Source organism: Aphelocoma coerulescens, chromosome 3 (genome assembly GCF_041296385.1).
Source record: "Aphelocoma coerulescens isolate FSJ_1873_10779 chromosome 3, UR_Acoe_1.0, whole genome shotgun sequence".
In the NCBI taxonomy this organism is placed as follows: Eukaryota; Metazoa; Chordata; class Aves; order Passeriformes; family Corvidae; genus Aphelocoma; species Aphelocoma coerulescens.
In genome coordinates, this window is record NC_091016.1 from 30,295,305 (window position 1) to 30,313,920 (window position 18,616).

Below are 18,616 nucleotides of genomic sequence, written 5' to 3' on the forward strand. Positions count from 1 at the left end.
CTCTTCTTCCTGGGAATTTGCTTCCTTCTGCCCTGGAAAAGGGAAAACTTCAGAGGAAACAATGGAAAAAAATTATAAAAACAGTCAAGAGACAGGATCAGTACAGAGGCAATATAGACACTGTCTGCAGTTGGAGCTCCAGGCACGGGTGCAGGGCGGTCCAGCCAAAATTTCCAGACCTGGAGTTTGTAAAAGAGCAGGATCAGACTGTGTGGTCAACGCCTGTGTGTAATGTGTTATTAAAAGTTAATGCTTTTATTTCTGTTAAAAGTAAGAATAGCAACAATGAGCCCTGCTTCAAGGGTAGTGTGGGAAAGCACTTGTAAAGAAACTTACTGTTATTTCAAGTCTCTCAGGATTTTACAATCAGCTATGTTAATCCTGTGAAAAATACCTTGGTTGCAACATTCGGTTTTGAGGGTAAGTTATAATGCTTATATTAAGTCATACATTTATGAACATATCTTCAGCTGAAGTGGATTTATTGTATACTTTGCACTGAGAAAGTAATGTGAGGTAGCCATGTTTCTGTGTTTCAGATATGTCTCAGCTTAGTTCGGCTTCTGCATTATTTGGCTCACTCTCCTCTTGGCTCGGTGACATTACTGGATTTTCGCCCTCGCCAGTTTGTGATCGTGGATGGGGAGCTGAAGGTGACAGATCTGGATGATGCCAGCATTGAGGAGAGCTCTTGCACTAGTAACAGTGACTGCTTCATGGAATTCCCTGCGAGGAACTTCACCCTGCCCTGCTCGGTTGAGGGACGGTGTCAGAGCATGAACGAAAAGAGGAATCTCTACAATGCCTACAGGTCTGTGATCAGATAAAATAGTAGAGAATTAGGAGTGGGCCTAGAGCTCCAGCATCCTTTATAGTTATTCACATCAATGAGCACATGCTGTCTCAGAGCCAATACCCAGGAGAAGTGAAGCCATGAATTATTGTTTCATTTGTGAAAATACATGGCATCTGTAACTTCTGAAGTGTTTTGCAGACTCTGACTGTGATTCATCTCTCAGTCTAATTCTGTGTTGGTTGAAGCCCACTGAATCCTTCACTCAAGTAGAGATTTTCGTAGGAGCGAAGCAGAAGCACCTGCGGAGCTGGGGGCCCACAAGCTCTGTGGTGAGACAATTCCAGCAGCACTTTGGTGTGAGTTAAGAGGGGTCATCACATGTTTTGCACCACCAGCTGAGCAAAAGGCTGGCTTCAGAGGCAGAGTTAGAGCTCAGTTCACATCCTGCCCTCTGGCTCAATGCTCCCTGCCTGGCTGGAGCCTGCCGTGGTAGGGTGAAAACAGCCGTGGGACTGCCAGAACCACCCTTAGTTGCTGACAATCTGGGTCTAAGCCCAAACCTTTTAAACAAGGGGTCGTCTTTTCACCCTCCCTGCCCAGCCCCTGGTCTGTGTGAGCAGGTGCTGGGGGACTCGCTCCCAGTGCCGTGCCCACAGTGGGGGACACGTGGCTGGTGGGCCATGCTGGACCAGTTGGCCATTCTGAAGGAACTGTTCAGCTGTTGCAGCCATCTTCCAGATTTGATTCTAAAGGTGTCTCCAGATTTACAGCTGGGTCGTTCTGGGTGATGGGTTTGTGTTTGTGGTCTTGGCTGTCCCCCATCAGCCATCACTCCCCTGCAGGGCTTTGTGGGATGCTGGGGGAGCCACATCACTGCTTTCCAGGGAGCCAGTAGCAGATGCTCAGTGCCGTGCTTGTCCTGCCATTGCCACTCCATCTGATGTGTGCTGCTGGGACAGGCGGCCGCCTTGGCTGATCCAGATAGGAGGATGCAGATCTCAGAGCAGTGCCATAATGGTGTGCTCATTTCTTAGGCTTCCCTTTCAAGTACCATGCCATTCACTGCCTTCCAGACCACAGTGAGGAGAGGCTGCTCCAAAGAGAGCCTTCTGCTTTGGTTGCAGGGCGCTCACCAGCATGTGTGTCGCATTACCTGACCACACTGAAATGGGCTGGGCCACGTGACAGCCATCTGCAGTTGTGTGGCGCAGTATTTAGTGTGTCCTGCAAGATTTTCCATTTCCATTTGCTTGGCTTAAAGATCTTGCTTAGCTTGCTAGCTTTTGGTTAAGACTGTTTTGCTGTTTCTGGGTAAGAAACCTTTAATAGGCACTCATCCGTCTCGATCGTAAGTGGGGACATGTCTGTGGTGTGGTGGGCTTGTGGCAGGTTGCTGGTCACGCTGGAGGAAGTGGTCTTTTTCTAATACAGTTTTTAGTATTGCCTTTGAACTGCTCTCAAGTGTGTATTTCATGCACAGTGCCCCAGTGTTCTCAGCCCCTGCTTTGCCTTAATCCCATAGAGACAGTGGGGTTCTGTTGAGCAGTGGATTCATGGTGTGGGAGGCTGTGACCACCCGTGCTAAGGTGTTACAACAAACCCTATGCACTTGTCTTGGAAGGTGAAATCCTCACTTCATTAGGGATAGGCTGCTAAATTTGTTATTTTCATAGGTGCACTCTGTTGCTGTGGCTTAGAGGTTGCCCTCTGATGCTGTTAGATAGAAGTCAAAAGCAGCAGTACGTCAAACAGCACATAGACCCCTTGTAATTTTAAAACATAGCACACCCTAGCCTTGAAAGCATACTTAAGTCTATCTAGCTGATTTCTTTATGAGGTAAATAATTAAAGGAGAGAAAACATTTGGGAGAAACCTCTACAAGAACTGGCCCATCTTGACTTTCAGGTGGTTACATCCTGTCACAAATGCGTCTCACTGTATTTTTCTCCAAGTATTTGGGGGACCAGTTTTCAAAGCACTGGACAGTTTTGAAAGTAAACATAACTAATATTTTGAACTGTTAACCAATGGCTGAGATGAATTCTCCATCACTGAGAATTCTTAAATTAAGATCAGATAGTTCTCAGAAAGAAACAATTTGTAGGAACGAATGTAAAAGGATCTGACATTCTGTGTTGTGTAGATCACAGAGGATGCCACTGGCCCTGGAATCGATGAGTAACAAATGTTCCTGCAATTAAGTTGTGCAGACTCCAGTGTCTGTACATGTCAGGATTTCACATGTGGGTGTTTGCAGTAGAACAGTCATATGTTTCTGTAGCCCTGTAGCTACGGAAAAACAATAACCTCCGTGACTTGCTTCCAGCCAGCATGGAGCAAACTTAGTGACAGCTACTGAATTTTTACAAAGAACTATTCACAATCAGTTGGACTCTGCTTTAGGGATAATCTCTAACCAAAAACAGTGAGGTTAAACTTACCAGACAAATTATTTGTTACAATGTTATGGTGCTCTTCAGATTTCTGTATGCATTTATATTGTCTGTTTCATACTCATCCTTAAGAAAACCTACCAGTGGACTATCCCACTTGGGAAAATCATAAACACTATTTTTGTTGGGGATGAAGAAGGGAGTTACATTCTGAAAGAAATATTCATTGTGTAAGTAGAGTGTTAGCTCAATAATACCTGCATCTATAATCAATTTTTGGTATCAGTAACTGAATTTTCTAATTTGCACTTATGTAAAGCATCTGCTGGTCTCCCTCCTGAGCATGAGTCCCTAGGGCTTCCATTTGACAATGTGGTCTCTGTATATGAAAAATTATTTACTTTGCAAGTTAGATGTGAAGCAGGGCAATATCCCAGTTGTGTTCCTGTTCTTTTCATTAGCTAATATTTATGTCCAGTAGTTCTGTTTATATTGTCAGATCCTGACCTGCTCATCTCCATCTTAGGTTTCTGTGATGCTGAGTTTGTTGCAGTACGTAGTAGTATTGGCAGAGTAATAAATCTTTAAAGGAAGAATTTGAAAATTAAATGTACTTCAAGAGGTGATAATGGCATATTGTTTTTTCTTCTGCAATTAAACTTATTAAAATGGAGTTGTGGAATCTCCTTCTCTGTAGATATTCAGAAGCCATGTGGACACATTCCTGAGTAAAGTGTTCTAGGGGATCCTGCTTGAGCAGGGAGGCTGGACTAGCTGACTTCCAGGGGTGCTTTCCAACCTCACCCATTCTGTGGCTCTACATCCATCATTGAATACCTACATGAATGCAACTTGAATACAGATAAATGATAGGAACAGAGAGGATACTCTGTATTCCAGAACCATTAAAACAATAGAAGATGGCTTGCTCCTGGCAATTAATTTGAAAGTCTAAGAAAAGTGTAGTAAAGAAAATCGTGATTTCATTTATTAGAAATGGGCAGAAATTTAATTTATGAACTTTCAAGGTTTGAAAAATAATAAAGCCCAAGACTTACAGGGTTGATGGCATTCTTTTAGTTTGCTGAAGTACAGACAGCTTTGCAAATAGTCACAATCCATGGGGCTTCACAGCAAATTTCTGTATTAATGGAACGTTTACGTGTAGGTACAAGGCAGCCTTGTATGTAGCAGCGTGGTCTGGGTATGCCAGACAGCTGTGTGAATAGTCTCAGCTATGTATTTATTTGAGTATAGAATACCATTATATTTCCTGAATAGGTCAGTGGCATATAAGCAATAGGAATTTTATTCCTTATGATGTTCAGGAGTTACCAGACATTTGTAAACTCTTGGGAAAAAAAAAAAAAAATTCAATATTGATTACTTTTCTATTGCAGGTTTTTTTTTACCTATCTTCTTCCACACAGTGCTCCATCCTCACTGAGACCATTACTGGATAAGATAGTCAATGCAACAGGTAATCACAATAAACATGGTAATGCCAAGTATTTGCTTTTTTAGTGTAACTGTCATGTTTGGGAGGGGAGGGTGCAGCTCTTGTGCTCACTGCAATAGAACCAGATTGTTTTTCTATCCAGGATAAAATTGCTCCCGTATCAAGAAGGCAAGAATGGGCTCATACACCAGAGAAATCCCAATTTCAGATTTTATCTAGGCTTCATAGAGGTATTTGTTTCATCCTGACACCTCAGCACTGAGGTGAACTGCATAAGAACACAATTTCTTGGGGGGTCTGGAAGAACTTCTGTCCCTGAAAAGGGAAATTTTTATGGTAAAACCCAGGATAATTTCTCATTATCAATGGTACCAGTGGTGTTTTATACCTCAGAAGCCAGAGGCACAAATGACATTTCCATAGATCTTTACTGATTACCAGGGTAGTGCCTTTGAGACAAGAGTAGGTGGCTGTAAAACTGATTTAAGGGTTTTTCAGTGCCTTGCCCCAGTGTGCATCCAAGGGGGAAATGACTGATGCTGGGCTATAGCTAATGAGCAAGCAAAGCTTTGGAGTTCCCTGTATTGGCTGACCTTGATCCCTTGTGGGGAGCTCTCCTCAGTGTTTTCTGCCTGCAGGCCTGGGGCTACCAGCTGGACAAGCCAGCCTCTGGAACGCCTGGGTCATGTCAGGTGTGAAACAGGACTTGTAGGAACTCAGGGATTTCCTGCCCATGTCACAGCCTTGCCACGGAGCAGGGCACCACGGGGCTCCCATGCTCAGGGCTTCGTTCAAATGAAACCTCGTTTTGTCTTGTGCAGGATGCTCCTCATCTAAGTCATTCTTTTGCTTTACTTTTAAAGGAGAGCTTCACTGGGGAATAGATGAGACAGCTGCTCAGCTGGAGAGAGTTTTGAGCCTGTATAAGAGTGGGGAGTACCTGCAGAACACAACCCGGATGCCGAAAGCTGGTAAAGTCGTCTTTCTTGAAACTTAAAATCTGAGACTTTGTCATTGTTTTGAGGTTTGCAAGGGCAAATGTGCAGAAAACAAGGCTCAGTGGTCCTTGAAATCGTGCATGTGGTAGTATTCTATCTGCTTTTTGCTTCTTGGGAGCCTCCTGTAACCCTCCTCATTAAGTGATGTAGCTGGACATCCATAAGTGTGAGCAGGCTGTAATAGGAATAAGGAGATCCAAAGGGAGTTCTCCATGACAGACTGGTGGAAAATGTGTTTCATCACATCCACACACCGCTGTTGTAGTATCAGAACCTGCCTGAACATGTACTGGGGAGAATCCAGTCATGAGACTGTAAACCTCCATGGGTTTCCTGGGACTTAAAGGGATTTCTTGTAACATAAGCACTTGTAGATTGGAAGAATAAAATTTTTACTCCTTTGCAAGGGGAAAATAGTATGTCCCTCAGCTTCTGCTAGCAATAGAACAAAAAATAGAGAAAGGGACAGGGTGAAAACAAGGCTGAATAATAGTATCTTTTTCATAATATGTCTGTATGCTATTCAAGCTGTGGTATGAAGTGGTGCATGCTCTTCCTGGAAGGATAGCTGTGGAATTGTACACGTCAAAGAATATTATGTGTGCTGGAAATGACTGTTAAGTCCAACAATTGTAAAAGCTGTTTTGCAAATTATTTTTGTGTACGTACAATGTTCATGTCAAACTGTCAACATAATTGACTGCAAGTTGATAGGAAAATTATGGCTTTGCTGCAAAAGCTTGGTAAATAGGGAAAGATGGGTTCTAAATGAAGATGAATGTTGGCACAGGGGGTTTGAAAAGTTCAGTGAAGCATTTGCTCAGTGAAAGAGACACAGGAGCCAAATTCATTCTGGTTGTAGCTCTGTTAACCTCAAAGAGCCATGATAGCAGGGATGAATTTGACCCACTTATCAGAATAATTCAATATTTATTTTGTTGTAGAATTGGCAGGAAAATTGTTGCAGGTGTTCATTTAACTTTCTAATTTTCAGCTTTTCATCACAATCTGTGCTGAGTGATACCTGTCAACACAGCAAAATTATTTTCAGCAGTACAATCAATAGTACAAACATGTCCTTTGTTGAAGAAGTGCCAGGAGAGCTGAGGTTGCTCCATGATGCTGGTTGATTCCAGATCTCACTGCTGTATCAGGATGAGGTGAAGTTTTTGAATTTTAGAGGTCTGTCATGTTTATAAAGACTCTCAAGGAGAGAAGCCTTGGACAGCAGTAGTCAGTATAACAGTGCAGGTTTCCACTGATATGGAGCAGAGCTCTGTGTATATTTAGCTACTGTAATAATTACACATTTTTGTGTTCATTTAATTGTGTAGACTCCCAGATAATATAACACAGAATCCACTGCCCATGTTCATGGTTAGTAATGCCCTGCTCTGCAAGGAGCCTTTTTTATTTGCAGGGCACTGCTCACGGGCTTAGGCACTTTACAGTGTGACCAAAGATGTTGAAAATCTGTAGATGCTTTGTGTAGCATATTGGATAATGTACATTAAATACCATGAGTGTAATACTGAATTCCTTGATAGGAAAATGTTCTCAACCAGGGGCAAGCCTGAGGAACTGGGTATCTTACTGGAAATTACACTTAGATGGCGTGTTCTCAGTCTTAGCTGCCATGCCTTTAAGATGTGCAGGCCTGTTTCTTGTTTGTTCTAAGCCTGCTTTAACCAAACAGAAAAGGTGTTGTAATTTCTTTCTGGTTTAAGACTCCCTTTCCTTGCCAGACAAGTATGAAGAAGTCATATCATGAGGGTTAAAATATGCCTACATAACCACTTGTATCATTTTAACTCCAACCATAATCTTTCCTCAACTGATATGTGACTGATACTTGATATTAATACCATGCTTGAATTAATTTTTAATATTTGTCAATCCAATCTAATAACGGAATTAGAAATTACTAATTAGAATTTATTCGGAGATAATGGTACGAGGAATTCTCCTGTGGTACAGTGAAGTTACAGGAGAGGGTGAAAGGTGTCCTGGAAGGGAGTGGTGTCCAGGCAGTCATCCTCTTCCACTGGTAGGATGTTACGGCTGAGATGGCATCCTGACCACCGAAACCAAGGCTGAACAGCTGAGCAGATTGAATATTTTGTATAAGTCTTGGTAGACAGGGATGGAAAGGAACAACTGTGATATTTTCCCAAGCTGTCAGTTGAGGTTCTGCTCTGGTCCTGTTTGGACAAAAAAATATTTTTAAGATTGTATGATTTTCTAAAATGTTTTCTGTGTTGCTCTTCAGCATAGAAAAAGTTCAACAAGGGTGTTTTTCATCCAGTGCTAAGTTGAGATAAAATTAGAGATGATCATTTGGTTCTCAGGGCAGATTGGAGTTAATTAGCTTTGCATTCATATCCCAATGTGTGCCAAGATGGCACAAGTTTGTATCCATTTTGCTCCAGAAGATAGAAATCTCACAAGGTGATTCACTCCTGGGACTTTTGCTCTTGCAAATAGTAGAAATTACAAGAATTTGTGATGCCAGTCCCCTGGCATCTAAAGGTTTGTGACAAAATAAGTCCTTTCTGGTGCACGATCTATTTTGAAATCCTAAAAGAGCAGGAGGAAAATTCAGATCCAAGAAGTGTAAGGTTTTTTTTGGTTTGGTTTTGAAAATAAACTACAGAAGGTTCAGGTAATGGTGCTTCAGAATTTGTCTTAGGTCTTAAGTGCTTGGAATTACACACTGTCTTGGATAGAGCATTGTAAATTCATACTAGGAAAGACGAGATCATGGTCTTGGGCAAGTCATGTAAGGCCATAACTAAAACATTAGCATTCAGGAAACAGTGTGTTATCTATGTGAACTTATGTTTTTGAAAGGAAGACCTCCTCCTATGAACACCACGAAGTGAGAAAGGTGATATTGATAAGCAGGGGGGAAGTGACACGAAGAAAGTTCTTGTCAGCCCTAGTGTTCCCATAAATAAAGTTTAACAAGATGACATAGTCATATTACAGAAGGTCTTGGATATTAAGCTTTCACTGTGCTTCAGTTGTAAAGATTTTATAGTGCAGTAAATTATATTATGCTCTGGACTTTGGTTTAGTATCCTAGAGTAGAGGCGTGGGAGACATTCGATAGCTGTGTATGTGTTCTGCAATCATAAATCACACTGCTGTTCATGTTGATATGGGAACATTGCAGCGTTTAAAACAACACCAGGAACAAATACTTTATATTCTATTGGCTGTTGGCCTCTCTTGCTGGAACCCAGAAGAATGTGAATTAAAACAGGAACCATGTATTTCTTCTGACATGTTATCTAAAAATGATTAAATCATTCCATTAATTATCCAGATTAAGGAGACTATAAAAAAACTACTGATGTTCATCAGTAAAGTCATGCCCCAGTATCAACATTTTTATTACTTCGATCAAGTGACAGTGATTTGTACCGAGTATCTGGCCCTTGAGCTAAGCCCCAGCCCTTCAGTTAACTCAGAATTTACTCAGAAATGCGTGAAATCAGCTAACACTCGTAAATCGGATAGCTTTGTTATTCATTAAAGCTAATAGATGACCCATTATTAGGTTTGGGGGTGTGCAAGCCCACAGAAAGCTGTAATTAGCTGCTGTTGTTAGCTGAAAGCACATTCTCAAAGCTAAAAAAGCTGGAAGGCTGGACATAAAGCAAAGACACGTTGTGTTTTCCTTTGTCTCAAGACAATTTGGCAGGATTATGCTGTATGTAAATATTTACAGTACAACAATGTTTTGAAAAAAATATTCTGCAGGGTCACTATAGCAACCTGCTTAGGAAATTGTAAGTCCACCCAAGGATTACTGAAATTAGGAACAAACTGCAGCCCAGATTCCTGCTCTATCTTAATATATTATAATAAATCTTACTAATCTTATATTTTTTAAAATTATTTTTCTACATGTGCCTTTGGTGTCCCTTTCCCAGAGCCCTCAGGGGGAAAGGTGCACAGGGCAGAAAGTCTCCCTTTGTACCCTGCCTTGCTCGGAGGGCTTTCCCATCAGGAGCCAGGCAATCCCAGCACGCAGGAATACAGGAGCAGGTTCCTTTGCACCCATGTGGCACTGGCAGGGCAGTGGGTCTGTGCAGCTGTGCAGAGACCACAACCAGGCGGTTGTTGCTCACTCCTATCTCCACCACCCTGCAAACCATTTGCTCTGTTCCCTGAGCAATGTGTTCTGCTGTTGCTAAACTTCTTCCTGTCCAATCTGGCAGTGCACAGCAAAATACTTTCTGCTGAGGTCCTCAGTTCCCTTCCAGAACACTAAAGAAGTCGCTGAGTGTCTTTTATAAATCCTGTGGGCATCTGTTTTCAAGCCTGAATGCCCCAACACGTGACTGTAGGCAACTTCTGGCTTGTCCACCATCAGCATCATGGTTTTTATGACTGAGAGGACCACATGCAATGTTTAAGTGTCTGTAGGATGATTTTGGGCTTGTTGCCTTCAGTAAATTGGTGTGTGCCACAGAGGTGGCTGTGGGTATGGAGCAGCTCCCTGGGATGTGGGGCATGAGGCAGGAAAAATGCTCCAGCTGTGTCATGTTAACAGGAATAAAATGTAAGGGAACATGTCGTTCCTCTTGTTATTTATTTGTGTTTTGGTGACAGCCTGCATACCGATTTAAATATGGCTCTACTGCCAGCACAATGGAAGTGCATAAAAAGAGACAAGGCTCGCCTCGCTCCCAGCCTGCGCGCAGGAAACTGCCAGAGGATGGAAGCACTCCCCAAAGGAGCAGGGCCATCTCCTGCTCTGATGGCAAAGCTGTGTCCTGCCAGGCCGGCCTGTCTTTCCAAACAGTTGGGATGCGTCAGGACTGATTGAAAGCAGAGGCCTGTGGGATAGGCCTGCCCTCTTGTTTCCTCAGACATACCAAAAAGTCGCTTTCCGTAGGAAACTGTGCAGGGTGCTTTGTGGGGCCTGTTGTCAGCAGCATGTTTGAATGTGAGGTACTGGAACATGAGGAAAAGTTCAGCATAAAATGAAGCGTACTAAAAACATCAGTGTATTATTGTCTATTTTGGATCCAATACTGTTCTCCAAAAGCTCCCTGGGCATTAGAGGGGACTGTTTGTAGAGCAAAACACTGCTCAATACCACTTCTTGCTGATATTGGCAAGATCAGGCTCTTTCTGCTTACTCACAAGCAAAGCAAAAGCAATTCCAGAGTCGACTGCCAGCGTTCCTCTTGAGACTAGGGGAAAAAAGGAGGGAGAAAAAGGAGCAACATGATTTTTCTCTCAAGGATGGACGTGGCTTCTTCTCTGTCATTGACCCACAGTGTATTGGCAGGTGATAAGAGAACTGGGCAAATCTCCAACAAGTAGCTGTAGTTGGTAGTAAAAATGCAGTCTGGCTGCTGTGGCTGAAATAAACGGTCATTAGGACTGATTAAAGTCAGATTTAGGGTGATTCAGACAGGCTAAAAGGGAGAAACCACAGGCGGTTTCACATAGTTTATTATATACTTGTGCAGCTCTTTATGTGATTCAGTCTAGTACAGTGAAAATGAATATGTTTATAGATTGTACTCGGCTTTGGGACAATGCAGGTGGTTTTTGATGGAAAAAAAATTAGAATAAGAATTTAAAGCATTGGCTTTCTTTTATAGCTGTTGCACTGGTCAGTTATGCTGCAGATTTCTTTTAAAGATGCCTCTCTTACTTGTCACAACAAGTAAGTGATCTTGGTTTCAGGATCACTGTGGCTGTCATGAGGATGTGGCTAACATGCTAAGGAGCTTCTAAGATTTTGACCTGGTCAAAGCAGCATGTTTTGATTGATCAGAACAACCTTGCAAAAATATTGTAAAAATATAAAAACTATCACAAAACACAACTGCTGAGGATTGCCCAGATTCAGCATAGCAAGATATCTTGAAGTTCCAAAATGTTTACAAGAAAAAATACTTTGTAGTAGGATTTATCTGTGTAATTGTGAGCTCCTGTATTACCTCCTGTGTGCTAAACTGGAGTAAATGCATTGTAAATGACATCAAGATCAGGCTTACAGCATTGCATTTATTTGCTTCAATCCCCACAAAATTAGTAGATGGAGGAAAGGATGCTTTTTCTGCTGATACCAGTAGGAATGCCTTGCATTTCTCTGATGTATTCCTTGCCATTACCTTGATAGACTTTATGTACTCTCTGTCAAGCTATGTGTATGTACGCAAAAGTGTAAATTTATGGCTGCATTTATAGTATTAGGCAAGCATTTATTGGTTTTAAACACCATTAGTCTGGAAATGGACCAGAACTTTGACCTTTTTATGATGTGATTTACTGCTGTGAGCCTTCAAATTCCAAGGACTCCATTTAAGCAAGTTTCAGGTCTTGGCAGGACAAAAACTTGAGCTGGAGCTGTCTTTAAGCCATTGGGGTACTGCTTAACTGAGTAACAGCACTGTGGTGTTCAAGGTGATCATTTGAAGGTGTAAGGGAAGCCCAGCTCTCCTGAGGGCAGGACCTAATTGTCAATAAATGTCATTGCTGGGACACGTCTCAGTGGAGGAGCATCCTTCAGGAGGGTCCTTCTAGTTCATGTGAGAGAAGTGCATTTCTTCACAGCTCTTACAAATAAGGGCTAAAGTGCAAGCTCCCTAAATCGAAACTATGCAAGCAAGAGATTCCAGGGACACTTGCCTTTACTATGCAAATGGACAGGGCAGCTGCCTTGCTCTGCTGGAGATGGAGTGAATTTTGAAAAGAAATGCAGTTTGCTTAGACCACCACTTGGTTGGTGTTGCAATGAGTTTCTGAGCAGTTCTGAGTGTAACAGTTTAAGAGGAGATCCCATGTTGGCTTCCCAGGGCTGGCAGGAGTGTCTGGCTGGTGTGGGAGCAGGAACCAGGGTGCAGGGCCATCACTTGTCCCTCTCTCTACTCCTCGTGGCTGCCTTCCCATTGGGATGCCCCTAAGGGAAGGCACTCCCAGGCAGCCATCACTGCTGCTTGCCATGCAAGGGGGAAGAGGAGCTGCCTTCCTGCCTTTCCCCCTCACTGCATCCCACTACCCTCCCTGTGGGCAGTGTAGGCTCAGCTCCCCAGACTGCAGGTATCCAGTGGCCCATGCCAGTTGGAGGCCCTACCAGAAGCTGCCCCTGTGGAGCCTGTGTGACTGTGTGCTCTCAGTTAGACTGCAGTGTTTTCACCAGTGTGGTGCTCGGTGATGTCCCAGCCAAAGGAAAGTGCTCTTTGCTTGTGTGTCACACTGCCATGTACCTGTTACCTGTTCCTGTTGGAGATGGTTGTGGCTTTCCCTCGTGTAGGAACTGGAAGGGAGCAGCAAGGAGAGAAGGGACAGCCATAGGGCTGTTCTGCTTGGTGAGACCACCCTGTCATGGCTGTTTCCATCCTCACTCGCACACTCAAACCAGGACCTTGCCATTGCCATCGCAGTTACTGCTGGCTCAACTCCGTTGATTAATGTGTCTGAGCTGCCCAGATGATTTACCAGGCTTGGTCACCTTGAAAAAGCTGATGGAAAGGGAGAACTTTATCTCCTACCTCTGACAGAGCCTCAGGTCATGTAAATCACTGCTGCTCTTTTGAAGTCTGCATATGTCAGCTGAGAGCCTAACCCCTGACAGCTGTACCGGCAGCAGTGCTGAGGAGAAGGGAACTGCTATAGGCCTATTAAAAGCATATCTGTGCTCAGAGGAGTTTAAATATTGGATCATAATTCAAAATAAGGGTCTTCAAGGTGGGCTTCTCCCTTGCTTGAAGTAAAATACTTGACATGAGTGAAGCTCAGTGCTGTGGCAGTGTGCGGGGGGATGCTGCAGCTTCCTCCCAGCCCCAGCGTGGAGCCCATCTGACTCTCAGAGTGCCCTCGAGAAGGGCCAGGACACGCTGATGTGGAGAATCAGGCAGAAGCTTCATCTCCTGCTGCCACAGCAAGGACCATCCTTCTGTGAATGCCCTCTGTGGTGTGGGCCTTGGCACAGTGCAATGTGAGTGTGCAAAGAGGAGCTGTGGATAATCACATTTTATATCCAGTCATCATGGCATGTATGCTGATATGAATGATTACATGTAGTGCTAACTACAGGGAATTGATTTTTCTTTTGCTCTTAATTTGTGCACATCATTTTACTGATCCAGGCTGTGAGCTACAAATCAATACTCAGCAGTTACCATGTGGAGATAAGAGAATATTCTGTTACATTCAATTATTGTTACACTACAGTTGATACAGAAACTGGGAAAAAAGGGACTTCTACCTATCCAGCACTTTGATTTATGCTCTGACTTCTCTTCAGAAGAAATGCATAAATATTTTTGATGGAGAAATGACCAGTCATAATGCGGAACTACATTTTGATTTTTTTTTTCTCCTTGTGCATGAATCTGCATTTCCTGAATTAAGAAAACTTTTTTGCTTTTGATTTAACTGGGACCATGATCAGCTCTGATTTTGCTTCTTGTTTGGGAATGTTTCTTATGAAACTTTTAATGAGCTGCGGCTTAAAATAGAATGCATTTTCTACATTTGTTTCCCACTATTTCAGACTGTGTGCTGAGAACCAGCACTTGTGAACGTGCATTTCTTTTTCCAGTTGAAATACTGACAGTTTGGAGTAGCAGACACACTTGCCTTTGACTTGGTGGTGTTCCTACAATGTGCTGTTTGAAATATTAGCAGGCTGAATCAGCAGAGCCAGGCAGAAAATGCCTGAACCAAAGTGACTTAAGAATAGGCTGTGAGTCAGGGCAGGCAGCTCTGGTTTCCATAATAGATACAATTAGAAGAAATATAGAATGTATTTAGTTTTTTGAATAGGACGTGGGGAGGAGAGACAGGAGGGAACCATTAATTTGTGCGTCTGGAGGCTAAATAGAAATGTTTATAAATGATCAGTTGAATTTGCTGATGCATTCATTAGAGAAACCCCCGTTAGTGGCTGGGAAAGTGAGAGGAGCTGTGAACAGAGAACAAGAGGCAGCTCATAAAGGCAAGTGAGACTGAACGGCAGCCAAGGGAGAGGAGCAGTCGGCGGGGCAGCGCGGGGGTGCTGGGCGAGGACCACGCTGACACCCTCCCGCTACTTTTTCCCCCCCCTTCTCTTCAGAGGCCCATCAAGCGACTCCTCTTTTGTCCTAATCTGAGCAAGCAAAAAAAGTTTGCTTAATTAAAAGCCTGTCTTTTCTTCCTTCTCTAAAGGAGCTGGAGAAAAATAGCATGCTCTTCTGAGGGAGAGGGAGGGCTGGGAACGCCTGGTCAGGTCTCACCCCGACAATCCTGCTCACTGTTGAGAAGCAGGACAGTGAGTCAGTTCATTCAAGTGGATGCTGTTTATTCAATGGGACATTCTTCCTGTAAAACTCCTAATAAAACCAAAGCCTTGCCTCCGCAGTGGGGAAGGGGAAGGGGTTTTGTGCACAGACTGTTTATTTACAGACTCTTTCTGCAGAAAAAGGTGAGAAGAAGAAAGGAGGAAAGGAAAAGGAAAGTAAGGTGCAGAGCTATAAACACATTAAAGAGTAAACCAGGGCTGGTACAGTCTAACCCGTCAGCTTTTCCGTCATATATCCTGCTCCTAAGCTGTTCTAATAAACCTTGCCTGTTAAAAACAACCAGTTTACTGGAGCTTTCAAACCATTGCTTTGCTCTGATTTGCAGAGTACAGACGGGTGCCTGAAGCCTTCATTCCTGATGAGAACTACAGATGCTGGCCATCTTACCACCACAAGGGCTGCCTCCTCTCTGTGTTCGATGTCAACGAAGCCATCGAGATCTGTGACAGCTACTCCCAGTGCAAAGCTTTTGTCCTAACTAACCAGACGACTTGGACAGGTAGGTCCTGGATGCTGTGGAGAGGAAGCAGCAATGGAGTCACCTGTTCTGGCTGCTCTAAGTGTTTTAATACAGCTTGGGGAGTGTGTTGTGCTGAGCTGTGGGAGCCACCAGTAGCATCTAGAAGTGAAGTAGTTTTTGAAGGTTCAGCTGATGCAGCTTCTTTTTTGGTGAGGCTTCTCTTTGCCAGCTGTCAGGGGAGCAGAAGCCTACAGACAGCTCACAGGGGCTGCCACTACAGAGCTAAGCACGTGGACCCCGGGTTACCAAACCACAGGGTCTGAAATGGGTTTTTTTTTCATTTTTATGCTTCTGGGAGGTGTGAACAGGCACTTCCATGGAACCAAGAAAAAAATAATTCATGTTAACCTTGCTTATGGCTAACCAGTGGCTATGCCATCATGTCAGCCTATCTGTAGTTGGAATATTGAAGTTATTAATATACTAAAAAAGTATTTGTTCTGGCACAGGGAAATTAATAGGAACTTTAGAGCAGCTCCTATCTCAGGTTACAGTATTAAAGCAAATGGGACTTAGTAGCAATATTTGTAGTCTTATTTGTCATTCCCTTTGCCATATCATTCCTGATGCAGGAGCACTTGAATTTCTGCAGCTCAGAAATTTGCACAGTGGTTGAGGCATCCCGTTTACTTTTAAAGAAAATGGTGTTATGGGAGCCCCCTAGAGAGGCAGGCTGAGAGCAAATAGCATTTGATTTTCTGAAGTTTAGAGAGGGAAGGCAGAAGTACATATGGAGTGTATCTCTGTGGTCTCTGCTGCAAGGAAAGGCAATGATTTTGCAGTTCTCTGGGGCTGCAGGAGCTCACTGGGAGGCAGGGGTGTGAATAAGGTGCCAGGCCAGTGAGTGTGGGGAGATAAACTGTGCTGTGGCTTCCACAAACACCAAAGAAATTGCCAAATTCAGCCCCCACTGGCCTCGGATACATATGTAGCAGGTGTCTTATGCTACCCAGGCTGTTGTCACTTGCTGCTGCTTTTTGTCTGAGGACTAGAAGCCTTGTTCCAGCTTGTTTAGAGCCCAGAGCTACAAAGTGATCAGCAAGAACTGTTTCAGAGAAAATCATGTATAATATACATTGCACTGATGAGTTTTGGAAAGATTCAAGCATGCAAATATGATTCTGCTCCTGTACAATTAAACAAATGTCCTTCATGCAAGCCCTGAACTCAATCCTGTTTTTATCAGAGGGAGTCTCAAAATACTTCTTTAAAGATCACATGGAATTTGTATTAAAATCTTCAGACCTTTCCTTTATCTACTGTGTTAGCTGTGCACAGCTGTACCTTGACCATAATTAGGTAAGAGTAAAGATATTGAAACCAGGGGAAATTTGGTGTCATTTTAGACAAAACCAGTTCAGATTTATACCAGGTGAAGTTAGGAGTGAGTTCAGTCTTGCATGGCCTGGAAAATGCATAGGTTGAAGTAGAATTTGAAATGTCACTATTTTAAGGTAGGCAACCTTGTGCTCATCACTTCTAAATATTTTTCCCTTCCCCCCCTTTCCTATTCAATGCAGGTCGGCAGCTTGTTTTCTTCAAGATGGCCTCAAATCATATTGTGCCTGATCCTGACAAGATAACATATGTGAAGGTGACAGACTGACACCTAAAGAGGTTCAGTCTGACACGTGAGTGATAAGAGCTGTTTGTGTATAAATATAGGCAGCTGTTAGGTAGAAGGCGGCTGTGGCCGGAGAAATAATTGCACTATTACTCATTCTAATCTATAGAGTGCTAAAGGAAACTTTAAAGAAGTAACCTGCATGACCAGGATGAATGTGCAATAAAACAAGATTTTGAAAATGTGATTTCAAAACAGAACAAAACAACCCAAAGCAAAGTACAAGAGACGATACACTGTTAGAGTATAATTTTGGTTATAAATCAGCTGGCAGCTCTGGCTTTTCTAACCAAGGTTAGGATAACATTTCTCACCTATACATGCATGTCCAGGGATGAAAGCTGATCATTTCTCTGGGAAGCCTGTATCCTCCACACTGATATTTATTTGAGCACGTACAATCACAACAGAGGAACTGAAGCATATCAGTTTGTCTGCTGAACAGCAAACGTTACTGAGGACAATCAGCGTTTGTGTTAAAGCTACGGAACACACAATGCCGGCATATTTGTCAAATGGAAGGAATTGCTTATGTTTAGAATTGCAAGACTGCAACTAATTTTCATTTTTGCTTCCAATGTTATCATAAAGTTTCATTTTTAATTTGAAAGAGCCATTTTGTAGATCTAGCAAATCACATAAGCATATGAATAGTCCCACTGAAAGGGCAGGGACTCACCCAAGTGCCGAGTGCTTTGCTGGATAGCCCTAAGCATATGCTTACAATTAAGCCTGTGCTTAAGACTTTTGTTGAATCAGTTTGAATTGTTCAGGAAGCCACATCTTTGACAGACTGGCAAAGCAGTCCAGCTGGCTGAACAGTACTAATTTAACGACTGTCTTGCAGTTATTCCTACCTTTTATCATCAGGTCCTTGGTTTTCTAAGGCATCGCTTGCTAATTCTTAGAGTGGATGAAGTAAATGACCTTAATGATGTCAAATGAATGCTAGCCTTAATTCTATATAAAATGCATCTTAAAGGCAGGGTGTGTCTAGAGAATTTGCTTTCAGTGAAAGCAATGAAGTAAATGCTAAAGTGACCAATGTCATACTGTTTTGTAGTTTGTACAGTCAGGAAAAAATGTGCTTTTGTTTCTCAAATTGTTTATTTTTGTAAAAAAGATAAAAATAAAAGATAAATAAAATTTCTTTTATTCTTGATTTTTGTGTGTTTGTGTTTCAAATAAATGCCTAAATCCAGTGCATTGTATGTAAACTTAGACTTGGGATATTTTTTCCAGAAAGGATTGAAGTTGTTCCAGTGGCTCCCAGGGATGGGTCTGTTGGTGCCTGGAGTACTTGGTGGCTTTGTCTGTGGTTGCCTGTCACAAAATGAGTCATGGTTAGAAGACAGTGGTTGAGCAGCCTTTGCTGCTCTGTGCTTTGCATTATGTTGGTATCAGTCTTTTAGCACTTGGAAGGGGCAATGGTGAGAGCAGGACTTGATGAAATTGGGCCAAAGGTGTGTTTTTGCTGCCAGGGAGGGGCAGGGAAGGGGAGCAGGCGAGTCAGG

General features: G+C 42.9%; 1 protein-coding gene across 1 annotated transcript in view; it reads left to right on the forward strand.

Moving 5' to 3' along the window:
- The window catches only part of PKDCC (protein kinase domain containing, cytoplasmic), a 35,906-nt gene extending 17,642 nt beyond the window's left edge, over window positions 1-18,264 (forward strand). Inside the window, exons 3-7 of the mRNA XM_069009681.1 lie at window positions 540-811; window positions 4,591-4,670; window positions 5,513-5,620; window positions 15,284-15,457; window positions 16,999-18,264. Of these exons, the coding sequence (XP_068865782.1) occupies window positions 540-811; window positions 4,591-4,670; window positions 5,513-5,620; window positions 15,284-15,457; window positions 16,999-17,084 (720 nt within the window). The 3' untranslated portion in view covers window positions 17,085-18,264. The remainder of the gene's footprint in view (window positions 1-539; window positions 812-4,590; window positions 4,671-5,512; window positions 5,621-15,283; window positions 15,458-16,998) is intronic.
- The last annotated feature ends 352 nt before the right edge of the window (window positions 18,265-18,616 follow it).